The 26,712-nt window shown below is 38.5% G+C and overlaps 1 protein-coding gene across 2 annotated transcripts in view; it reads right to left on the bottom strand.

Moving 5' to 3' along the window:
• MMRN1 (multimerin 1) overlaps nucleotides 1-25,269 on the bottom strand; it is a 66,502-nt gene extending 41,233 nt beyond the window's left edge. For both annotated transcript variants that reach the window (XM_082653679.1, XM_082653680.1), the window contains exons 1-2: nucleotides 24,611-25,269; nucleotides 1,889-2,008 (exon numbers count right to left, since the gene is read on the bottom strand). In XM_082653679.1, the coding sequence (XP_082509805.1) occupies nucleotides 1,889-2,008; nucleotides 24,611-25,197 (707 nt within the window). In that variant the 5' untranslated portion in view covers nucleotides 25,198-25,269. The remainder of the gene's footprint in view (nucleotides 1-1,888; nucleotides 2,009-24,610) is intronic.
• Nucleotides 25,270-26,712: the final 1,443 nt, after the last annotated feature.

Below are 26,712 nucleotides of genomic sequence, written 5' to 3'. Positions count from 1 at the left end.
TTGAGAAGAAACCATGAAAGGGAAATAAAGAAACTATAACATTTCAAATTAACAATCAATATAAGTAGTGAATGGCCCTAAACTGCAGGCGTTATGTATGTAAATGTAAATCATAAATCCAATTTGGCCATATTAGCCTTATCCCCATGACTTCAACATTTAGCTAATATCTATCAAATGATTCTGTGAAATGGGTATGTATTATCTTGGTTAGTCCTCATATTAGTTCTAAGAGGAAAGTATTATTATTATCTTGACGTGCTGATGAGGAACCTGAGGAACAGAGAGATGGAATACTTGCTGCAAGTCCCACATCTAAAAGTTATCGAGCTAGGATTTTAATCCACTCTGCATGGGTTAGCCTCTCCTGTTATTGTCTAGAGTTTGTTACGTATGACTATGGGGCGACAACAGTAGTCACTCTCATGGATTATGTATTATAACAGACTGGGTTTTAGTTTCTGCTATAACCTGATGGGCAATTAATTATGTGTGAAATTATTCCTCAATTTTAAAATGAGCTGTAAGACTCCTTCCATCTCTGAAAGTAGGCTAATCATTCATCTGTGTTTATTTCGGTAAATTATACTCAGCCAATAACTCTGTTCAGTGAAATATCATATCTAGTCCAACAGCTAGTGCTAAACAGGAAGTAAGGTAGCTTGGAAAGGATTCTCTAGAGTTTATTAGGGTGAACTCAAGCAGTTAGTTGCATTATTATTGGACTCAGTGTTCCTGCTTTGGCAAACTGGATTGCTGGTGTATGTGGCTCAGACAGAAAGAAAAAGTGACAAACAGTGCATATGCACTGAAATAGTGAGTGAATGGAGAGAACCATTCAAATGCAGAGAAAGATAAGAAATGAGAATAAAGATACCTATTCCTAGTTTGTTTAAAGAGAGAAAAAAGCTCACCTTGAACTCAGAAGGGCAGTATGATGGGGGTTACTGTGGTAATAGTTTCATTACTAAAGAATTAACAGTGCATTCTTTGTATCTCAGGTTGACTAGGAAATTGTCACAAAGGGAGTAAATGCCAGAAACAGAACTGGAGCTCAGCTCTCCCAAATCCCTAAGATATGCTTACCTCTCTGGACCATGAGCCCTAGCTATTTCTTTAGGGACTACAAAACACCTTGATTTTATGTATCCTTATTGCACACTGTTCCAGATTGCCAACGTGTCAGATTCACTGCCTGAGTTATTTGTATGACTATTTGTATAACATTAGCCATCATGGCCTGAATGACAATTTTAGTTTTTATTGCAGGCATTCCTGAAACACCCCCAGCTGAGCTACTGTGACTGTATGAATTCAGAGAATTTATCAATTACTCAGCCCCACATTTTAGGACAATTACATAATTAAAACAAAACCCCCTAAATAAGTCATTACAATAGACACAAGAAGAAAGGCCCTACTTAGCTGCTTTACCATGCATAATAGCAATTAGTGGCTTGCAAAGTTATGGACTTCTCTTTGGCCTAGTATGAAAGGGAAATTATCAATAGCCCTTTAAAACTGTGTATGAATTTAATGGAATTAAAGGGCAGGATTGTTGGTCAGGTCATAGAATAAAAGTAATAGTAATAGTAAAAATAGAAAGACACATGAGTTAACATTCACTGAAGACTCACAGAGTACCAGGTACTAGGCTAAACATATTACTCCATTTATCTCACATATTCTAAAAACACCCACATGAGGCAAGTATAATTAGTTTCTGCATTTTAACTTATTTAAGATCATACTTCCAGTTTAATGTGATGACCCTACCCTGACCCTCCTATACTTAACGTGTACCTGGGATGATTAACTTTCTCTATATATTCCAGGCCACACATGATTATGGTACAAGAAGTAGGTATTTTCAAAAAATATTACATACCTCTGAGGACAGGATCCACTGGTCCAGCCACAGGGCCCTCTACCAGCTGGAACATAAGTGACTTGGTTGTCCAGTATCACTGTTGGAGATAATCTGGTATGTACATAAGCACACCAGTTCCTAAGGAAGAGATCATTTTTGTTAGAAAAAAATTGTCAGAAAGAATTCTTTTCATCAAAGTTATTTGCATAGACCTATACTGTCAGTACTGTGTATCAGATACATTGAAAACTTGATATCTGGCTTTAAAATATCTAGAAATGACAGAAAACATATGTTACTTCATTACTGTACTGATGGACAGTAAAGAAACACTGTAAGGGGAGATTTGAGAAAATGGCGGAAGAGTAAGACGCGGATATCACCTTCCTCCCCACAGATACATCAGAAATACATCTACACGTGGAACTGCTCCTATAGAACACCTACTGAATGCTGGCAGAAGACCTCAGACCTCCCAAAAGGCAAGAAACTCCCCGCGTACCTGGGTAGGGCAAAAGAAAAAAGAATAAACAGAGACAAAAGGATAGGGATGGGACCTGCACCAGTGGGAGGGAGCTGTGAAGGAGAAAAGGTCTCCACACACTAGGAGCCCCTTCGCGGGCGGAGACTGCGGGTGGCGGAGGGGGGAAGCTTTGGAGCCGCGGAGGAGAGTGCAGCCACAGACAGGAGTGTGGAGGGCAAAGCGCAGAGATTCCCGCACAGAGGATCGGGGCCGACCGGCACTCATGAGCCCGAGAGGCTTGTCTGCTCCCCCGCCGGGGCGGGCGGGGTTGGGAGCTGAGGCTCGGGCTTCGGTCGGAGCGCAGGGAGAGGACTGGGGTTGGCGGCGTGAACACAGCCTGCAGGTGGTTAGTGTGCCACGGCTGGCCGGGAAGGAGTCCGGGGAAATGTCTGGACCTGCTGAAGAGGCGAGAGACTTTTTCCTGCCTCTTTGTTTCCTGGTGCGCGAGGAGAGGGGATTAACAGCGCTGCTTAAAGGAGCTCCAGAGACTGGCGCGAGCCGCGGCTAAAAGCGCGGACCCCAGAGACGGGCATGAGACGCTAAGGCTGCTGCTGCCGCCACCAAGGGGCCTGTGTGCGAGCACAGGTCACTATCCACACCCCCCTTCCGGGAGCCTGTGCAGCCCGCCACTGCCAGGGTCCCGGGATCCAGGGGCAACTCCTCCGGGAGAACGCATGGCGCGCCTCACGCTGGTGCAACGTCATGCCGGCCTCTGACGCCGCAGGCCCGCCCCGCATCAGTACCTCTCCCTCCCCCCGACCTGAGTGAGCCAGAGCCCCCGAATCAGCTGTTCCTTTAATGCCATCCTGTCTGAGCGAAGAACAGACGCCCTCAGGTGGCCTACATGCAGAGGCGGGCCAAATCCAAAGCTGAACCCCGGGAGCTGTGCGAACAAGGAAGAGAAAGGGAAATCTCTCCCAGCAGCCTCAGGAGCAGCGGATTAAATCTCCACATTCAACTTGATGTACCTGCATCTGTGGAATACTTGAATAGACAACGAATCATCCCAAATTGAGGAGGTGGACTTTGGGAGCAAGATATATTATTTTTTCCTCTTTTTGTGAGTGTGTATGTGTATGCTTCTGTGTGAGATATTGTCTGTATAGCTTTGCTTTCGCCATTTGTCCTAGGGTTCTGTCCATCCGTTTTCTTTTTTTTACTTAAAATTTTTTTTCTTAATTTTTTATTTTAATAATTTTATTTTATCTTATCTTACTTTATTTTATTTTTTTCTCTTTCTTTCTTTCTATTTTTTCTCCCTTTTATTCTGAGCTGTGTGGATGAAAGGCTCTTGGTGCTGCAGCCAGGAGTCAGTGCTGTGCCTCTGAAGAGGGAGAGCCAACTTCAGGACACTGGTCCACAAGAGACCTCCCAGCTCCATGTAATATCAAATGGCAAAAATCTCCCAGAGATCTCCATCTCAACACCAGCACCCAGCTTCACTCAACGACCAGAAAGCTACAGTGCTGGACACCCTATGCCAAACAACTAGCAAGACAGGAACACAACCCCACCCATTAGCAGAGAGGCTGCCTAAAATCATAATAAGCCCACAGACACCCCAAAACACACCGCCAGACGTGGACCTGCCCACCAGAAAGACAAGATAGGGCCTCATCCACCAGAACACAGGCACTAGTCCCCTCCACCAGGAAGGCTACACAACCCACTGAACCAACCTTAGCCACTGAGGGCAGACACCAAAAACAAAGGGAATTACGAACCTGCAGCCTGTGAAAAGGACACCCCAAACACAGTAAGATAAGCAAAATGAGAAGACAGAAAAACACACAGCAGATGAAGGAGCAAGGTAAAAACCCACCAGACCTAACAAATGAAGAGGAAATAGGCAGTCTACCTGAAAAAGAATTCAGAATACTGATAGTAAAGATGATCCAAAATCTTGGAAATAGAATACAGAAAATGCAAGAAACATTTAACAAGGACCTAGAAGAACTAAAGAGGAAACAAGCAATAATGAACAACACAATAAATGAAATTAAAAATACTCTAGAAGGGATCAATAGCAGAATAACTGAGGCAGAAGAACGGATAAGTGACCTGGAAAATAAAATAGTAGAAATAACTACTGCAGAACAGAATAAAAAAAAAGGATGAAAAGAACTGAGGACAGTCTCAGAGACCTCTGGGACAACATCAAATGCACCAACATTCGAATTATAGGGGTCCCAGAAGAAGAAAAGTAAAAGAAAGGGACTGAAAAAATATTTGAAGAGGTTATAGTTGAAAACTTCCCTAATATGGGAAAGGAAATAGTTAATCAAGTCTAGGAAGCACAGAGAGTCCCATACAAGATAAATCCAAGGAGAAACATGCCACGACACATATTAATCAAACTATCAAAAATTAAATACAAAGAAAACATTAAAAGCAGCAAGGGAAAAACAACAAATAACACACAAGGGAATCCCCATAAGGCTAACAGCTGATCTTTCAGCAGAAACTCTGCAAGCCAGAAGAGACTGGCAGGACATATTTAAAGTGATGAAGGAGAAAAACCTACAACCAAGATTACCCAGCAAGGATCTCATTCAGATTTGATGGAGAAATTAAAACCTTTACAGACAAGCAAAAGCTGAGACAGTTCAGCACCACCAAACCAGCTTTACAACAAATGCTAAAGGAACTTCTCTAGGCAAGAAAAACAAGAGAAGGAAAAGATCTACAATAACAAACCCAAAACAATTAAGAAAATGGGAATAGGAACATACATATCGATAATTACCTTAAATGTAAATGGATTGAATGCTCCCACCAAAAGACACAGACTGGCTGAATTGATACAAAAACAAGACCCGTATATATGCTGTCTACAAGAGACTCACTTCAGACCTAGGGACACATACAGACTGAAAGTGAGAGGATGGAAAAATATATTCCATGCAAATGGAAATCAAAAGAAAGCTGGAGTAGCTATTCTCATGTGAGACAAAATAGACTTTAAAATAAAGACTATTACAAGAGACAAAGAAGGACACTACATAATGATCAAGGGATCGATCCAAGAAGAAGATATAACAATTGTAAATATTTATGCACCCAACATAGGAGCACCTCAATACATAAGGCAAATACTAACAGCCGTAAAAGGGGAAATTGACAGTAACACAAACATAGTAGGGGACTTTAACACCCCACTTTCACCAATGGACAGATCATCCAAAATGAAAATAAATAAGGAAACACAAGCTTTAAATGATACATTAAACAAGATGGACATAATTGATATGTATAGGACATGGCATCCCAAAACAACAGAATACTTATTTTTCTCAAGTGCTCATGGAAAATTCTCCAGGATAGATCCTATCTTGGGTCACAAATCAAGCCTTGGTAAATTTAAGAAAATTGAACTTGTATCAAGTATCTTTTCAGACCACAACACTATGAGACTAGATATCAATTACAGGAAAAGATCTGTAAAAAAGACAAACACATGGAGGCTAAACAATACACTACTTAATAACGAAGTGATCACTGAAGAAATCAAAAAATACCTAGAAACAAATGACAATGGAGACACGACGACCCAAAACCTATGGGGTGCAGCAAAAGCAGTTCTAAGAGGGAAGTTTATAGCAATACAATCCTACCTTATGAAACAGGAAACATCTCAAATAAAGAACCTAAACTTGCACCTAAAGCAATTAGAGAAAGAACAACAAAAAAACCCCAAAGTTAGCAGAAGGAAAAAAATCATAAAGATCATATCAGAAATAAATGAAAAAGAAATGAAGGAAATGATAGCAAAGTTCAATAAAACTAAAAGCTGGTTCTTTGAGAAGATACACAAAATTAATAAACCATTAGCCAGACTCATGAAGAAAAAAAGGGAGAAGACTCAAATCAATAGAATTAGAAATGAAAAAGGAGAAATAACAACTGACATCGCAGAAATACGAAGGATCATGAGAGATTACTACAAGCAACTCTATGCCAATAAAATGGACAACCTGGAAGAAATGGACAAATTCTTAGAAATGCACAACCTATCAGGACTGAATCAGGAAGAAATAGAAAATATGAACAGACCAATCACAAGCACTGAAATTGGAACTGTTATTAAAAATCTTCCAAAAAACAAAAGCCCAGGACCAGATGGCTTCACAGGTGAATTCTATCAAACATTTATCCTTCTCAAACTCTTCCAAAATATAGCAGAGGGAGGAACACTCCCAAACTCATTCTACGAGGCCACCATCACCCTGATACCAAAACCAGACAAAGATGTCACAAAGAAAGAAAACTACAGGCCAATATCACTGATGAACATAGATGCACAAATCCTCAACAAAATACTAGCAAACAGAATCCAACAGCACATTAAAAGGATCATGCACCATGATCAAGTGGGGTTTATTCCAGGAATGCAAGGATTCTTCAATATATGCAAATCAATCAACGTGATACACCATATAAACAAATTGAAGGAGAAAAACCATATGATCATCTCAATAGATGCGGAGAAAGCTTTTGACAAAATTCAACACTCATTTATGATAAAAACCCTGCAGAAAGTAGGCATAGAGGGAACTTTCCTCAACATAATAAAGGCCATATATGACAAACCCACAGCCAACGTAAACCTCAATGGTGAAAAACTGAAACTCCACTAAGATCATGAAAAGACAAGGTTGCCCACTCTCATCACTCTTATTCCACATAGTTTTGGAAATTTTAGCCACAGCAATCAGAGAAGAAAAAGAAATAAAAGGAATCCAAATCAGAAAAGATGAAATAAAGCTGTCACTGTTTGCAGATGACATGATACTCTACATAGAGAATCCTAAAGATGCTACCAGAAAACTACTAGAGCTAATCAATGAATTTGGTAAAGTAGCAGGATACAAAATTAATGCACAGAAATCTCTGGCATTTCTATACACTAATGATGAAAAATCTGAAAGTGAAATTAAGAAAACACTCCCATTTACCACTGCAACAAAAAGAGTAAAATATCTAGGAATAAACCTACCTAAGGAGACAAAACCTGTATGCAGAAAATTGTAAGACACTGATGAAAGAAATTAAAGATGATATAGATTGTTGGAGAGATATACCATATTTTTGGATTGGAAGAATCTACATTGTGAAAATGACTCTACCACCCAAAGCAATTTACAGATTCAATGCAATCCCTATGAAGCTACCAATGGCATTTTTCACAGAACTGGAACAAAAAATTTCACAATTTGTATAGAAACACAAAAGACCCAGAATAGCCAAAGCAATCTGGAGAATGAAAAATAGAGCTGGAGGAATCAGGCTCCCTGACTTCAGACTATACTACAAAGCTATAGTAATCAAGACAGTATGGTACTGGCACAAAAACAGAAATATAGATCAATGGAACAGGATAGAAAGCTGAGAGATAAACCCACGCACATATGGTCACCTTATCTTTGATAAAGGAGGCAAGAATATACAATGGAGAAAAGACAGCCTCTTCAATAAGTGGTGCTGGGAAAACTGGACAGGTACATGTAAAAGTATGAAATTAGAACACTCCCTAACCATACACAAAAATAAACTCAAAATGGATTAAAGACCTAAATGTAAGGCCAGACACTATCAAACTCTTATAGGAAAACGTTGGCAGAACACTGTATGACATAAATCACAGCAAGATCCTTTTTGACCAACCTCCTAGAGGAATGGAAATAAAAACAAAAATAAACAATGGGACCTAATGAAACTTAATAGCTTTTGCACAGCAAAGGAAACCATAAACAAGACCAAAAGACAGCCCTTAGAATGGGAGAAAATATTTGCAAATGAAGCAACTGACAAAGGATTAATCCGCCAAATTTACAAGCAGCTCAATGACAAAAAAACAAACAGCCCAATCCAAAAGTGGGTGGAAGACCTAAATAGACATTTCTCCGAAGAAGATATGCAGATTGCCAACAAACACATGAAAAGATGCTCAACATCATTAATCATTAGACAATGCAAATCGAAACTACAATGAGATACCATCTCACAGTGGTCAGAATGGCCATCATCACAAAATCTAGAAACTATAAATGCTGGAGAGGGTGTGGAGAAAAGGGAGCCCTCTTGCTCTGTTGGTGGGAATGTAAATTGATACAGCCACTATGGAGAACAGTATGGAGGTTTCTTAAAAAACTAAAAATAGAACTACCATACGACCCAGCAATCCCACTACTGGGCATATACCCTGAGAAAACCATAATTCAAAAAGAGTCATGTACCAAAATGTTCATTGCAGCTCTATTTACAATAGCCCGTACATGGAAGCAACCTAAGCGTCCATCAACAGATGAATGGATATAGAAGATGTGGCACATATATACAATAGAATATTACTCAGCCATAAAAAGAAATGAAATTGAGTTATTTGTAGTGAGGTGGATGGACCTAGTGTCTGTCATACAGAGTGAAATAAGTCAGAAGGAGAAAAACAAATACCATATGCTAACATATATATATGGAACCTAAGAAAAAAAAAAAAGGTGATGAAGAACCTAGGGGTAAGATGGGAATAAAGACACAGACCTACTACAGCATGGACTTGAGGATATGGGGAGGGGGAAGGGTAAGCTGTGACAAAGTGAGAGAGTGGCATGGACATATATAAACTACCAAATGTAAAATAGATAGCTAGTGGGAAGCAGCCACATAGCACAGGGAGATCAGCTCGGTGGTTTGTGACCACCTAGAGGGGTGGGATAGGGAGGGTGGGAGGGAGGGAGACGCAAGAGGGAAGAGATATGGGAACGTGTATATGTGTATAGCTAATTCACTTTGTTATAGAGCAGAAACTAACACACCATTGTACAGTAATTATACTCCAGTAAAGATATTAAAAAAAAACCACTGTAAGATAAAAGTAAATTAAGAATAAATCAGAGCTAAAACCAGAATCTCTATTGTTTAGCTATAAGCTAAGTCAAAATCCAAAATTGCCCTTATGCAGATATCAATATTAGACTGAGGTAGTGACTCAGACGTAGATCTGTTACTTCCACTGAACAATGTGCAGTAAGATGAAAATAAATAAATAAATAAATAAATAATGTAAGGACCTAAAATGAGGAAAAAATAACTTATTAGCAGCAGGTGACATGATTGTGAAGAAAGAAAATATAAAGGAGTCTATATGTAAATTATTATAATGAATGAGTTCATCAATTTAGTGAAGATCAATATAAAATGTTTTATAATTAATACAAAAGTTTAGCCATACAGTTAAGATCAGTTATAGTTTGATGTGCTAACAACAAATTTAAGAGAGATACTGTTTATAATAGGAAAAATAACATTGTTCTTGTTAAATTTAACAGCATGTAAAACATTGACCAGCTTAAACTGGTTTTGCATCCTTAAAGAGGATGTTGATTAATCAAACCTTGAGTTATTTTACAGACAGCCCTGGGCGTGTGCAAGACAGGAACCCACGTGTGCAGTATAACCCCAGAGCCGAGAATCTTCAGTCTATGGAACTCAAAGAATAGACATGTTGAGGCTTTTATGAAATGAGAAGTTCTTCAACAAGGAAAACCTGGCTCCCGGCAACAGTGGGAGCTTATATGGACTAATTCAAGCCTAGCCAATGAGCTTCCAAGTTTGAAATTTCCCTAATCCCCCTAAACTTCACCCCGAGCCCTGGATGGAGAAGACACATGCGAGAGCCTTGCTTCCTGTTTCCTTGCCGGTCGATCTCGCAGTAGAGCTTTTATTTTCTCCAAAGCCGGTGCCTTGGTATTGGCTTCTGTGCGCATTGGGCAAGGAGCCCTTGCTTGGTAGCAGTGTTGGTCACCACAAAGGGATGTAAATCTCATGACTACCTGCCAAAGGCACCACGGCCCCTGGCAGAGTGCAGGCCCTCGTCACCCACCCTGAGCGGTCACCCAGACCAAACTCGTCTAGAGGGTCAGCTGTCACGTTGCTGCTTCCCGCTGCTGCTCTCCAGGCTCCTTGGTGCTACTTTCACTTTTGGGAGAAGAAACCGCACCTGGATCAGACGTCTTTTGGGTGAGTAACATCGTTAAAACGTGCCAGCACGTAAAGTTGTCTAATAACCTTCTCAGGATTGTGAGAAGGGAGGGAGACAATATAAAAGGTTACAGCTGCTGAGGTACTCAAAGGATGGAGTCCTAAGACTTTGGATTTCTGTGTCCATGTTTGTCTATGTCTATTTTGTTAGGATTGGTTAAGAGGGGTTGGCTCGCGGATGACTGTAGCAAAATATTAAACCTGATATTAGTGGGGGTCCTCTGAATCAGGCGGTAAGATATTGCTCCCTGACTAGAAATCTTGCCTTTACGCAGGGGTTGGTTTTTCACCCATGCCTCATATGATCGCCTGGAGGTATAGATACAGGTGTGTGTCCTTAATGGAACCTGCCCTGATTACCATGTTATGTGAGAGGGTAAAGGAGAAATGAGGGACTGTAAATCAGGAAAACTCTCCACTGCAGAACATGTTCTGTGCCTGGGTTAGAGGAATTTCCACCCAAGACGCCTCCTTGGTGTCATTTTGCTCTGGTCATCCTGAGGAAAAGCCCTTCCAAAATGGGGTATGTCGACGATATACCTGCTAATTTAACAGGAAGGGAAAAGAAGAGACGTGATCATACCAGTCAGTCTAAGGAGTAAGCACAGTAAAAATAAATAGGAAATGTAGGAAGTAAAATTAGTGAAATGGGAGCTAAGAGAAAAATCGTCTATTTCCAAATTGGTGGCCAGCATGGAATAAAAAGCACACCTGTGTCTTTAGAGTGAGTTAATGAAAGGCAGACACTAAAGAAACAAAACAGGTGGGACAATGTTATTAGACAAATAGGGATTTAAGGAAGGTTGAGATTGTTAAGGCAGTAACAGGACAAAGAGGAATTGTGTATAATTACTTGCAGTTTAAATAATAAATATGGTGGTCAGACTTGGCCTACATTTAGCTGACTGTAAAGCAAAGCAAAAAAATCTTCCAAAACACAAACAAAACTTGATAAGAGCTATTTTCAACAATCTCACTAAGAATTCTCTTACGTATTAAACACATCTGAGAGTGGCTGGAGAGGGCTGAAGTATTTTGAAGATGGAGATAATGTTTTCTAATGGAGATAATATCTAAGAATCAACTGGATATAGAACTCGTATCAGTAAGTTTGTACCTGTCCTTTCTGGTAATGTGGCTCTTTTAGCTATGTGCTTTTATTCTATAAATGGTAACGTATTATGTTCTTAATTCTATATGACTTCCTACTGTATGTGGTATACTGGAGTTACGAAAAAGAAGAAAATGACTTTCTTTTGTAACACTGCCTAGCTCCAACATCGGCTAGAGTCAGGGGAAAAATGGCCTCAGAATGGGTCTTCGAATTACGAACAACACGAACTTACAATTAAGACTTCTTTTGCAAAAGAGGAAAAATGGGAGGAAACCAGCTGTCTCCCTGTTTCTTGTAAGGGAAGAGGCCTTTATACAATTGGACACATTTGGGTTTTTCCTCAGTGAGAGTTTTAACCCTCTTTGGTATGAGCCAAGCTAGCAGGCATTGAACTGCTTTTAAGTGTGTAAATATGTATGTTAAAAGGAAACTTTTCCAGGAGGAACAAACATTGGTGGTGCTAAATACCATGGGCTACGTGGAGGCCTAAATGCATTCTACCTGGAAATTGCCCAGACGTCTAGATTAGCTCGTCTGTGATCTCTGCTGGGGACGTAAAATGTTTTGATCTTCTCCCATGAAGATTAAACCCCGGCATGCTCAGAAAGAAGTGAGGCCTTGATTATTTCAGCCTATATCCTCTGTCAAATTCAGCTCTGAGTCTCGGGCAGACTCCCCACTTCACTTTCTTCAAGGGGATACAGTCACCTCTTCCACCCTCCTCCCTACTGGGTACGTTTTTCAGGGTGGCGAGCGAAACAGAGGCTGGACTTTCCTAGGCTCCTCTGCGGTAGGCAAGTCCACCTCAGCACATGGGGGAGAAACACTAGGATCCTCTGACCAAACTGGCTACAGTCTTGGAGCTGCTTGGACGGATTCCTTGGCAGCTGGGAAGCATGCGTGTAGGCTACAGTTCTGACAACCATCTCCAATGGAAAGCTTTCCAGGGTTCCCTAAGTGAATCCTCAGGTCCAAGCTAGTCAGTCGTCTTGGAGACTTGGTCCTCAGTGGCTTCTCAGGGAATTCTTATAGCCAAGTTGTAGATAGTCCCTGCTATATTGGCTTGCTTCTTTCCAGAAACCGAACTAGGAGATGGAATGGGTTCTTAAACCCTCAGGTTCTTGCTTTCTCTCTCACGCCTCTTGAGGCTGTTTGATTTCCTTCTGCTTTTTTTTTTTTTTTGCTGTACGCGGGCCTCTCACTGCTGTGGCCTCTCCCGTTGTGGAGCACAGGCTCCAGACACGCAGGCTCGGCGGCCATGGCTCACGGGCCCAGCCGCTCAGCGGCACGTGAGATCTTCCCGGACCGGGGCACGAACCCGTGTCCCCTGCATCGGCAGGCGGACTCTCAACCACTGCGCCACCAGGGAAGCCCCTCCCTCCGCTTTTTGAGGGGAGTGAGGGAAGGTCCTTTTCTAGAGATTTGCGACCCATAGACTGTTCTCAGCTCTTGTGTTTGAAATCTGGGATATTGACCGAGCTGTGACCTAGGAGTCTCGTGCTCACACACGTGCTCTCTCTCTCCAAACCTCCATTCTCAGAGGGGCTGGCTAACCCCTCAGAACTAGCACTAAGGGGGAAAGCCTTTGAGGGGGCAAGCCTCTAGTGTGCCAAGGTGCTTCCTATAAAGGAAGAAGTGGGCTTGGAGTCCCCAGATGTGCCTTCCTTCATCTCCCGTGAACTCAAGGGTTTTCCAGGTGCAGCCAACATTGCTGCATCACACAGACCTCGAGTTTCTGGTAAAGCTGCTGGTTGACACTAGGCCCAATTCATGAAGGCTAGGAAAGGCCTTTCCAGGCTCTTGGTGTATGTTGCCAAATAAGCAAATTTTGAGAATTTGACAATCTCACGTGTTCAGAGGATATAGAGAACTGGAATCTCATATATACTGTTCGTAGAAATATATGGTAAAACCACTTTGAAAAACAATGTGTTAATATCGTGTAATGATGAACATGCGTATACTGACCCAGCAGTTACACTTCTAGATATATACTTTAGAGAAACTCTTGCACATGTGTTCAGGAATCATGTTATCTGAGTATTTATAGTAGCAAGCATTATTCGTAACTATCAAAACCTAAAAGTAGTTTAAATGTCCATTTACCATAGAATGGAGAAATACATTGAAATATTTACACATAGGTGTTATTCACCAGTTAAACAAATGAACTGTACTATTCAATAACCCGAATATAACTTACAATAAACTTGTGTGATACAAGCAAGTTACAGAAATAATACCATACAATGCTTTTTTCTTACATAAAGCTAAAAAATAAAAGTGAATGATACACTGTGAGGGATACATATGGTAAAATTAGGTATTATAATACATCTATTTTATATCAAATATAGCACAATTTTAAATGATATGATTAAGAATAACAAATAAATCCTGCCTTACAGAAAGATTTAGCTGAATTGCTGTTCTGATCCACATGTCTTATCAATTAGACCATATTGTAGCCATAACTTTCTCAAGCCCGTTTCTAAAAACCTTTGTTTATATCCATCCATGTATGCTTACTGTCTTCAACATATAAGATAGTAGAGGAATATGAATTGAGCACGCTCCAGTGAAGCTGAGAAACTTTAACAGCATCAAAGTAGGCCATTTGCCACAAAAATGCCATGATCAGACAAAAACAGCCTTTATTAAAATACCTATTTTTAGATGACATCCTGGTAGAAGCCATCCAAAATCATATAGATACTGTTTAGGAAAACAAAAATCAGCCTCATTTCTGGTTGTAATACCAGTTATTTTGTTATAAAACATCCTATACTAAACTGTAGAAAGTTCTTAATAACTATAGATTGAATGATTGGATTATAGCATGCTTTTTTTCTCTTTACTTTTCTGTTTCTGTCATTTTTTCCCTATTGTGAATATGTACCTTGTTATGTTAAATTTATATTCTTCCCTCTCATTTGTTTTCTGAGGTTTTTTATCGAGGGTAGAGGCAGAAATGATTTACAAAATCTAGTACTAAAGGAAATGCTACATGACTGTAAAATCAAATCACTATGAGTTCAAATTAATATGAGATGTACGCCACTAAATCAGTAAAACATAAGAACTCTATGCTGCTTAAAATAATAATTATTATAATTAAAATAACGTGAAAGTCAACCTAAATGTTAAAAAACAAAGAAGGAACACATTTTTCCCCAGAGTAGAGTCACTAAAGTTAGTAAACATCTGCTTTGGAATATTTAGGCCTCTTTGGACCACATGTTCCTCTACAAATAAAGCTGACTCCGCCATTCATCTGTCTAAGGCAGATAAATTGAGCACTGTACAGCTTATTGTGCAAGGTTCTCTTGAATGAGAAGTTTGAAAATTCAGCTCCGTAAAGGCATGAAAAGACACGTTGGTACATTTTGTTCAAGCGTGGTGACACTTGGCAAAATAATGTGAAACTAAGTACGGCAAAAACAGGAAATAAAAATTTTAAAATTAATAAAGACACCATGATAAAGGGATATTTTAAAAATAGATTTCTCCTGCAAATCCACTGATTATCCTAATTACAGAGAACGTCTAACTTCATCAGAAGCACACATTGTCTGTCACGTGAGCACTGGCTGAATGACTATGGAGGGCACAGGGCGAGGCAGGAAAAAAATACCACCGTCCCTGCATACCCTGGATACTGAAAAAAAAAGAAAAGAGATGGTTGTTAGAAAGACAGACAGACAAACAGAAAGATATTGTTGGTGAGAATAAATCAGTGTCACCTGCAGAGATTGTTTAAAACCCTAAATAGTGAAACCATTTCATGACTAAAATAGTTGAGTAGGCAAAAAAGCAGATTGCCAGGGGCCCAGCAATCTTTGATCCAGTGTAAATTGGAAGAACAAGCCACGGCCAGAGCCCCTGGTGTGACTTGTAATTAGGTTTATGCCACCGATGAAATAAGCTCATCAAGAGATGTTGAAAATGCAAATATAAATTTAAAACGAAATAATCTGAAAATATAAGTTTAAAAACAGAAAATTCAGCATGGTGAAATGGTGACAGGCCAGTATAAAAGCAAATGTAATGATCCCAGACAAGTATTTTGCTTAAATCTAGAGATCCTTTGTACCTTTCCAGAGTGATTATGGCTGACGGAGAGCGGTTTCTTTGAAGTATTGAGCTTTCCGTGGGGTCCGAACACTCCAAACAGCAGATTGCATTTGGGATTCTCTTTAATGGTTGCTTTTGTGCGGCAACATGTACTGAAAAAAGCTTGTATTGATCCTTCGGATTTTCCAAGTTAATAGGTAAAATGTTTGTTTGAAGAAAAAGCAGACATCTTTTGTTATTTATGAACGTGAGCCTGGCTTGCAGAACTTACAAAAGGGAGAAAAGGATTCTATTTTGACAGAGACAACTTGAAGTCTTGTGGATAATGAACTAAGAAGAGCATTGTAAGTAAACAATCACTGTACTTTTGGTTGAAACATTTTAGAAATCCGGTCTTCCAAGGAGCCGTGAAAACACTAAATTAAAAACAAAGATTTCATTAATTGGTCATTTGCCATTTGAAGTGTACCCTGACCAAACCCTGGTCCAAACATATCCATTCTTATCCTGAATTGAGAGTGGACTGAAGCAACAAAGGAGTCATTTAAATAATGACCATGACAAGTATTTTCCTTAAGAAATAGAAGACATCAATCTAAGAATTAATGTTATTTATTTATACTAGTCCTTAGAACACAGATTAATAAATTGCTTGTCATCCTGTTCGTAGAAGACAATGTTTAAACATTTATATTCATAACCTGTGATTTGAATTGACACCATAGCATACCAAGTCCTGAGGCTATTCACTAGAAATCAAGGTGAACCAGCAAAATCCCCTCCATAAACTAGCCAATGATATGTGATTTTCTCTTGGAAGTTGGAGAAGATTTTCTGCTTGGGGAGATGATGTATTTAAGGACATTTTGACTTTGTTTCCTGTCATCCCGTTATTGAGATGAACTTAGGGATTCAATGAGGAACAAGAGAAAATGAAACAACTTATTAGCCATTAGCTTGTTTGTTCAATGTGGCTTCCTCATCGATACAATGAATATAATAATATTACCTACCTACCTCACAGGATTGTTGTGAGATTAAATGACTTAATACATGTAAAACACTTGCTGCTGCTGGTAATGCCTAGATGATTCAGAGAGCTCAGTAGGATTTTTTATGAAGGGAGTAGATACCTATATAGCTATATATATGTATGTATATATCTCCCATTTTGTTTTTGGCCCCGTACACAAGTAGAGTTTGCTCCTTTCTTGTTTCTGTAATGACCTGATAAATTCATCTTAACCATAATTGCTTACGTATATCAGGTCAATAATAAGTTCCAGAAAACCATGACAGAAGACTATTATTGGTGATGTTCAATTCATATGATGAGGCTTAGCTTTCAGAAGAAATATATTCTAAATGTCTTTATAGTCTTAAGTAGTTATGAACAAAAATACTTCCTAAATGTTATGTAATCTTTATAGGAATCTTTATTTTTTTCCATCAAACTAAAAAGAAAAGATGAAATTATTAATAATTATTATGAGAGACCAGGATTTACAGGTAGTTCATCAGTCATAAATGAGAAAGGAAATATACCCAGTGTGAAAGAAATATTAACAGAAATTGGAAGTAAGCATTTAGATTTAGTAAAAAGATTCTTAATATGTAAATCACACACAAATAAAGCATTAGACTTTTTATATTTAGTTTTGGCTATTAGTCCAAAAGATAAGTCCATCTTGATACGAATCGCCTTAAGCAAATTACTATTTTCAAATTAAAAAAATATTGTGGTTCATTTTATTTTAGTGTAAATACCTTTATATAGTCCATCCTTTTTCAAAAGTCTATATAATATATAAACTGGGATAGAAGTATTAGTTTTATAAAAGAATCATGTAAATATTTGAAACAAATCTTGAGAGGCAATCATGAAAAGCTCAGATTATGGGGAATTTCTGATACTTTAATTTTCTGGTTAATTTAGGTTTTACGATGAAACCCCTTTTATATACCAACTTTTGCAATGAAAATCTTTGGTCAGGCACTGATTTGCCTTCCACGGTGGGCACAGTGTAGTATGTAATTGAGTTTTTAATGATATATGCCGTATAGTACCTCAGAGTCACAAATCATTGTGTACATACAATAATAATACTACTAATAATTTCTCAGGGTAAAATTTTAGGAGAATGAGCTGAGTGTGTCCCCCTCTCAGGATGTGCATGGAGTTTGCTTTTTGGATCCAACCTATTTTCCAAGTTTTAAAGCCAATGACAGTACATTTTTAAGAGGTACACTGAATTAGATATAAAAATACATATATTATACCTAAGAAACAATTCTTAAAGGTACCTTAATTAAACTTTTTTCACAAATTTGTTTTATTTTCCCTAACTTTATTTTTTTGTTTCTTTTCCCCATCCTGTTACTTCAGCGTATTCAGGGACATTGTAAATTCTATTCCAGTAGGTGTCAGACTTTCCCAGTGTGCAGACCACGGAGCCTCGGGAAAGGCAAGCTAATGGGTGCTGTGATGCTTAATTCTATACTTAAACCAGTTGTTCCTGTAAACTGACTCTTTTAGCATTTCCCGAAATAACACATTTTTAAATTAATATTTTGGTATTTAAAGAAACAGAAGGTGTACAAACGTTTCTTGTTTAATCACCTAGACGGTATAAATTCTGGCATGTATCATACAATATGTGTGTGTATATTCAGCAGCAATTTAGTGAGTAGAAATATCAAAGAAATAAAAAAGGAAACGACTAATGAGAAAAAAGCTGAGATACTGAATATACTTTAGTATTTTCACTGGCAGTAATGTAGTAGATACATTTAATTTCTCAAGGACATAAAAAATACTCTTTAATATAATGGTGTGTTTCTTTTTAGAATTTAACAGCATGTGAGAATAATCCCCTTGGATGCTACTAGGCCACTGATAAGAACTTTGCAAACTATACATGATAAAGACTGAATGTTTGTGTCCCCCCAAAATTCATTTGTTGACATCCAAATTCCCATTATGATACTATTGAGAGATGGGGATTTGGGGAGGTGGTTAGGTATAAGGGATTAGTGCCCTTATAAAAGTGGCCCTAGAGAGATCCCTCATGCCTTCCACAATGTAGGAGTACAATGAGAAGTCGGGAATCTGAAAAAGGCCATGCTGGCAACCTGTTCCTGGGTTTCCAGCTTCCGGAACTGTGAGAAATAAATTTCTGTTGTTTATAAGGAACCCAGTCGCTCATTTTGTTATAACAGCCTGAATGGACTAAGGTGGCATCTGAATTTAATTGACCAGATTTTTCACATGTAAAACCTCATAATTTACAGAATTAAGCAGAAAATTGCATATTACGATAGGCAGCAGAATTAATTTAATGGTTAGTTTTTGTAATTTTAAACCATTAAATTTTAAAATTTAAATTTTCTATTTACAAGTGGTTTAATAAAAGACTTGTAGAGTTTATCATGTTAGACATATTAGAAATCAGAATCCATTTAACTTGAGCCACCTATTTGTACATAAAGCAAGTTACATAGCTTATAGAAAGAGTAAACAAGTGAAATTCTAAAATAAATTAAGTCAATAAACTCAGCAAACATAGGATTCATCTTGTTTCATATTCAACTTTTCCCTTCTGGCCCTTTCATTAACATTTTACCATATTTATGGCCATTCTATATGCAAAATCAATACAATGACAAACAAGTAAGTGGGAAACTCTCTGGAAGAGCTCTGATTTCTGCCCTCTCTCCCTCCTCCCTTTCGTTAAAGAAAGAAAGAAAAACTCCTCAATTGAGCATCCGTATTTCTATAGTTCTCATATTTCCCAGACTTATATTTCTAGTGTTTATCTCCGCTGTGAACTCCAAATCCATCCAATAATCAGTCATTCCACAGAGTTTTGTGGAGCTCTCTCTATGTGCATGGCACTATTGTTGGCAGTGAATAGAATAATAATAAGTAAGAAGGTCAAGGGTCCTATTTTCACAGAATGTATTTTGTGGAAAAATATAAAATACACAACTGTCTGCATAAATAGACCCAATAATTTCAAATAAATGCTCTGAAGAAACAATAAGGGCGATAAGATAAGGATGGCAACTTTCCATTGGGTGGTCAGAGAAGGTCTACTTGAGGGAGGGCCATTAAAGCTCAAATTGCATAAGAAAAGGAGTCTTTTGTCTAAATGCTGAGGGAAGAGCATTCTCTCAAGAGCAAACAGGAGTTTCCTTGAGATATGTATTAACTTGGCATGGTCAGTAACCAGGAGGAAGGGCAGTGTGGCTGGACGAGATTGAGTGGAGTGAGCTTGGAGCATGGTAGAAAATGAGATCATAAAGATAGGCAGGGGTCATGTCAAGCAGGACCCTGTGTGCATGGTGAGGATTTAGGATTTTATTCTAAATGTATTGGAAAGCTACTAAGTGATTTTGAGCATGTGAGCAAAATACTAAATTTCACAGGTTTTAAAACATCTCTGAAATCAGGAATATATTTTGAAATCAATGATATATTTTAGTCACTACTAGTCAGACAGTAGTTTTTGTCATTGCCTTAGAAATGTCTTAACCAGTTTCATTTATATCTTCATTTCAAGGAGGCAAAAGTGATATAAAAACTCTGAGATAAATCTGAAAACTTTAAATAATGTCATACTTTCTGATTAGTACATAAAATCACATCACAATAGATGAAGTCTTACATTCAATGAAACGCATTAACCTGAATTAAAGTTTAAATACCTTAAATGTATACAATGTTCTATGTCCAATGTATTCAATAAAAAAAAAGTTGGAAAGATCTCACACTTGTGTGGAGGCAAGAGTGGAAACATGGACAAGTTAAGAGACTAAGTAGTAGATAATGGTGGCTAAGAATAACATGGTGTGGTGAAGGTGGAGAGAAGCTGGCAGATTTGGGGGATATTGGAGGGAACACCAAGAAGACTTCTTGATTGATTATATAAAGGCCGGGAGAGAAAAAGTTAACGGGTATACCCAAGGTTTCTAGTTATGGAACTAGCCGTTCACTGAGATGAAGATTCAAGTACGTGTGTGCAGGGGTTGGGATTGTGAGAGAAGTTAGGTAGGCAGTTAATGCCAATATCTCGTTTCACCTACTATCCTCTCAGGGAGAGCTCATAGCCTCCAGGTAGACCACTCATCCTGTTATGTTCTCTCATAAACTTCGTTCAGAATGTTTGTTCATCACCATTTTGATTCAACATCAGCATTTGTGATGTACTGTTTTTCCTCCCCATGCCCTTTTCCCACTGGACTGCAGATTCCGTGAGGACAGAACAGGTGGGAGTTTGTCTCCACTGTTTTACCCTCAGCACAAGCACAATGCTGGGCACATATTAGGTCCTCAGCAAATACTGGTTCAATACCTAAATGCATTAATCCCAATTTCTTCTTTTTATCCTGCCTGTTTCAAAGTGCTTGGTCACTGACCAACACCCACTGTTCCAGACAGGAAACCACAGCTCTGGTGTAGCCAGGAGTTCCTGTGGTGGTAAGATAAGGGAAAGTACAAGATGAGACAAAAATATGCCAGAAAAATTCTATTGACAGAAGTATTCCTTTTACATAGAACCACTATAATATTCCAAAAATAGGAAGGAAAAAGAACCCCAAACCTAAGATGAGTTTATCCCAAGTCAACAAGGTTTTATTATACAGAAATATTTCTTTGGGAAGGATTCATCTATATATTCACATATAGATTCATAAACTTTACATTCAGTTTGTTAAATACTGTGTACTTATTGTAAACCAAACACCTTACTAGCACTGGAAATATGTCCCTAAACTCAAGGAGATCACAAGTTCGCTGTAATTATAACATTGTAAGTGTGGTGATAGAAGAATTCAAAGAGAGCTATATGAACAGTTAGAGGGGCCACATAACTGACCCTGAGAAAGCTTCCTGGAGGTATTATTATCAGGTGTAAAAGAAGTAGGTGATGGGAAAAGAAGACCATGCTAGCCAGACGGACAAACAGGGAACAAAGATAGGTTTAACAAACAGCGTATTGTGGACTAGAAAACTACAAATTTTCATGGCCAGAAAGTCACAGCAGGTGAGGCTGGGGAAGTAGGCAGGAGCCAGATCAAGGATGGCGTTGTATGACTGACTGGGAATGAAATCTGGAATTTATTCTGGAGGCAAAGAATAGCCTCCGAAGCCTGAGAAGTGGGGAAATAAACTGGCCACTCGTATTTTCCCAGTTGGGATAATAGACTGTATTTGCTGAAGGAGTATAATGTACGGATTGAGAGCTACGTCTCTGAAGCCAGCCAGCCTGGGTTTGAATTTTTGTCCTGGGATTTACTAGCTAAGTGACCCTAGTTAATTTTCTTAACCTCTCTATAATGAAATAGTAACAGAATCTTCTTCATGGAATTATGGTTATGATTAAAGGATTGAAAATATGTGAGTGTGTGTGTGTGTATACATATATATACACACACACACACACACTCAGAATAGTACAGTACTAGGAAAAATGCCATAAAGTGTTTGCTATTATCATTATTTACTAATCAAACGAAAATATGAAAGACCTCTTTTGACCTTACCAAGGCTTATTTGCATCAGCACTGTGGCCATAATAGATGGACCTAAGTTTTCTCTAATACCATTATCAATTGCATGGCTAATGAGTAAGAAATCTGGGACTTAATGAAGTATTACTTAATGAATGAATACTTAATGAAAAGTATTACCGGGACTTCCCTGGTGGCGCAGTGGTTAGGAATCTGCCTGCCAACGCAGGGGACACGGGTTCGAGCCCTGGTCTGGGAAGATCCCACATGCCATGGAGCAGCTAAGCCTGTGCGCCACAACTACTGAGCCTGCGCTCTAGAGCCCGCGAGCCACAACTACTGAGCCCACGTGACACAACTACTGAAGCCCGCGTGCCTAGAGCCCGTGCTCCGCAACAAGAGAAGCCACCGCAATGAGAAGCCCACACACCGCAACAAAGAGTAGCCCCCGCTCGCCGCAACTAGAGAAAGCCCACACGCAGCAATGAAGACCCAATGCAGCCAAAAATAAATAAAGAAATAAATTTATAAAAGAAAAGAAAAGTATTACCAAAGAGAACCTTAGCTCTGTAGGACCTCAGGATGTAGATCTCTAAGTACAGTTAGTTCTTTTCTCTAGAAATAATTTAAGATTCTTTTCATTGGAAAATGCATGGGATGGAGTTCGGCTCAGCAAGTTACACCTTTAATATCTTGTTTCCTCCTAACATATAATGAATTTTTAAAAATCTGAGATATGTTGGTGCTTGCTTTTTATATAACACATTCCTTGGGAGCAGGAATTATTTTTATTTGAAAAATTCTGTTTCCCCCGAGACCAGCAATGTATAAACAGTCATCAAATAAGTAAGGGTTCATAAGCTTTGACAGTGAGGTCTTTGGATAAAGCAACTAGCATTTATTTAAAAACTAGTATTCATCAAATTATCAATTACTAGTTCTAATTATGAAACAACCATATGCCACTTTCTATATGCTATGTAAAATTTAATTGGTATTTTACTTTCAACTGTTCCCTTCTTTTGGTTATATTTACTAGTCTATTGAAAAATCCCTTTATAATAACATCTCTAAAAGGTTCAAAGCATTTCCTATGAGTGCCTAAGACTTCTATATAATTGGTTTAAAAAATTAAATCATAGTCTAACAAAATATGATTAATAGAAATGATATTATACATGACTCAGAAAAGACTCTCAATAAATTACATTTTTTACTTAATAGACCACATTCTGTTGTTCCTAAACATGAGAAAGTTTAATTTATATCTGTTAAAATGTCTGTTTTAGACAGTCTATCTATCCTAAGTTGAACATTTTGTAATCTGTAGCATTTGTTTTTACAGTAAATTGGCATGTTCCAAATTCCACCATGTTAATAAGTTTTTATAAAATCAAATTTACTTTCATGTTTTAAAAAATGCCATAACCTTTGAAATACAGTGAAAAATGGATTTGAATAATAAAGAATACATAAATACAAATCTATTGGCTTATATACTTCCCAGTGTCTCATGTTTATATCAACAACAGTTTTAACACAATGCCTTTCATAGCAGGTGTTAGTTGCTATTATTAACTTGAATTATTTTATAGTCAGGCGTTTAACTTTGAACATTAAATGAATAGAACATTGACGCTCATTTTCCAGGGTTTTGTTTTTGTTTTTTGGTCCTTTTGAAAGACTTCTTTAATGATACTTCTTTAAGCTTTGTCTTATTATTTTGCTTCAACAATTCAAATTGAATTTTCTCTCATTTTAAATCAAAATCAATTTGAAAAATTGGCCTTTCTAGTCAACCCATTCATAATGATGGCATAATTCAGTATAATGGTCCTAGTAAAAGATGACTTGTTGAGTACCTATTCTGTGAGAAGCGTCTGTCTAAGCACATCTCATTAATTTGAATCTTGCATGATAACCCTGCAAAGTTGGTATTTTTATCTGTACTCCTTATACCATATCTGTCTTTTACAAATGAAGAAACTGAGATTCAGGGACATCAATTGACTCGCTCAAGTCAAGGATCTAGACAGTACTGGAGCCAGGATTCCAGCCTAGCTCTGCTTAGTTTGAGCTTTCCACAGCGCAGGCTGTTTCAGTTTTTAAATCTGTTCACACCTTAACTGTAGTGACATTTTTTCTTTCATGTTGTGTCTGTAGTTCTGAGCACAACCAACATACCCTTGATCTGAATTAACTAACAGTCACTGTGAGGTTACACTGTTTGTTACCGACTATCCCCAGTTAAAGCACCTCTATTAGTAACTTCGACCACTTCAATTACAATAAATTGCTGCGTTTTGTTTGTTCATCTTTTCCCTTTTAGATAAGGTAACACTTAATTACCTCACCTAACTGAAATATGATCTGGTTTCATCTTGGACATGAAATCCTTTTCTGGAAGTGAGACAACTGTTAGCTTGCAATCTTATAAACCTTATAGTTAGAAAGAAAAAAAAAGAATGTTTCTTACTTTCCTCTAGTTGTTTCAAAGCTTGATTTTTGGTAGCTGGTTCTTTGGCTTCCAGGGCTGTCACCTCTGCTGAGGTACGTTTCCCGTGGGGATCGATTTCCAACGCCTCTAACCGAGTTTAGAGAAATGGCTTGTTCGTTCGACTTTCTGGCAAAGCTCTGAAGAAATTTCAGGGTGGAGTTGGAAAGGACCACTGACTCTGCTTTAGGACTGAACCTGATGCTCGATTTGGTCGGGAGGGCAAGAGTTTGTAACTTCAGTACCACTTCTGTCTTCCCTGTGGGTGTGAGAGTTTGGTTTCTCACACGCTCGGGAGATGCACTTGTCTCTGAGGGAAGCAATGTCGATTTCAGAAGACTCTCCTCGGAAGTGCTTGCCTCGGGAGCTGTGGCCATCTCCACTGATGTGATCTGGGTGGTTGGCAGCACCTGAAGACTTTGTATTTTGCTTAGAGGAGCCGGAGCAGAGGTCTGGGAGTTCCAGGAGTTCTCATCCTCGGGTGTAGTCCAAGTATGTGTAGTGTTGTTACGCCCAATCCCCCCACTCCATAAACTAGAAAGGAGGATGAATAGCCTTGCTCCTTTCATTTCAGTAGTTTGAAGCTAGAAAGCTCGTGTGAAATCGGGAGGGGGATAAAGTCCTTCTAGCCTCTTCGATGGCTGCTTCCACACTGAATCTGCTAAGACAGAGCTTTGCCAATTTGAGATGTGTAGAGGAAACAGGTTTCTGTGTTTTGCAGTGGACTCAGGAAGTTTGATTTCCTGTTTCTGTAGGTTCTGTGGGATCTGTGACCTCTGGGAGGATGATCTATGGAAGCAGTGAAGGGTGTCTGACGAGGCTAAGGGTAAATGGAAAAACACAGGCAATTATTATCAGGAAAACCCATGAGAGAAACATGAAGTAACTTTCCTAGGTTCACTCATATTTCATGTGTTGCTGATTTTGAAGAGAAATTTCACGTTGATAATGGAATTTTGTTTGGATGGGCTGAATCAAGGAGTTTAACATTTTTTTTCTACTATACAAGGAACTTGAGAAAAAGTTTTGTGGTGCTTCCTTTCCACTGTGCCCCATCCAGAGAGCCACATTTTGTTAAAGGACATATACGCATGTACACGTGTAAACAAAAACTCATCTGCAACATCTCTGCTCTTTCACACATCACAGGCTGAATTGTGAAATATATATATACATCCTTATTTTTATATATACACTTCAGCTGTAGCATTATTTGAAGTTAATCTCAATGATGATAATAAAAAAGAAAAGCATAAATTATTGAGTTATGTGAGTATACAAGAAAATCACTTTAAATTATGCTCTCCAAATTTCTATTAGAACCAATTAATGGAATGAATAATCAGAAATTTACTTCCTCTATTTTCTAATCCTTATCTTCTAGTGGTTGGGGGGTGATTAGTATTTTACCACTAAGGAAGGGATGAAAGAAAAAGTGGAGTCACATGAAAATAAACTGGGACCAGTTTTTGTACTTCTTCTGTAGTGCAAAATATAACAGCTGCAGAAAAGAGAGAACTAAATTGATCAAAGACTTTTCTGTGGTTGTTTTCCCAGTAGAGATGCTTCATGGGATTTATGATTTCACTACTCCAACAAATGTCTGATTCTCAGACTTCCATTAAGTTCTCTCATCTGTAAAATATTCCATAGCAAACTTTTCAGACACACAAGTAACAAGCTAGAACAGTTCATCCATCCATATACATTCCTTTCTTCCTTCCTTCATTCATGTGGTAATTACCCAAACCCTCAGTCAGCTTTAGTAAGGTACTCGCTTAGGTGCTGAGATTATAAAGCAAGAATATTCTTGGCTCTCAATTTGCTCGTGGCCTATATACACTATCTGAAGGCTAGATCTCTGTGTAATTAATCTTTCTGTCAACTTCTATGTGTGGCATTAGGTTCTTGTTAAATATTCAGTCATGGAATGTTTTCTTTCAGAATTGGAAAATTGGAAACCTTGTGACTATTTGGTTATATATTATTGTAGATATACACTCTTGTCTCTAATCCTGGATACAGGACACCGGGGTTTGAAACAAGACCTAGTTTTCCTCTGAACTACTAACTTTTTGGTGTTA

Source organism: Grampus griseus, assembly GCF_964374135.1.
Source record: "Grampus griseus genome assembly, chromosome: 4".
NCBI classification, from domain to species: domain Eukaryota; kingdom Metazoa; phylum Chordata; class Mammalia; order Artiodactyla; family Delphinidae; genus Grampus; species Grampus griseus.
The sequence above is the reverse complement of the archived record's forward strand: the minus strand, read 5'-3'. Positions and strand labels throughout refer to the sequence as shown.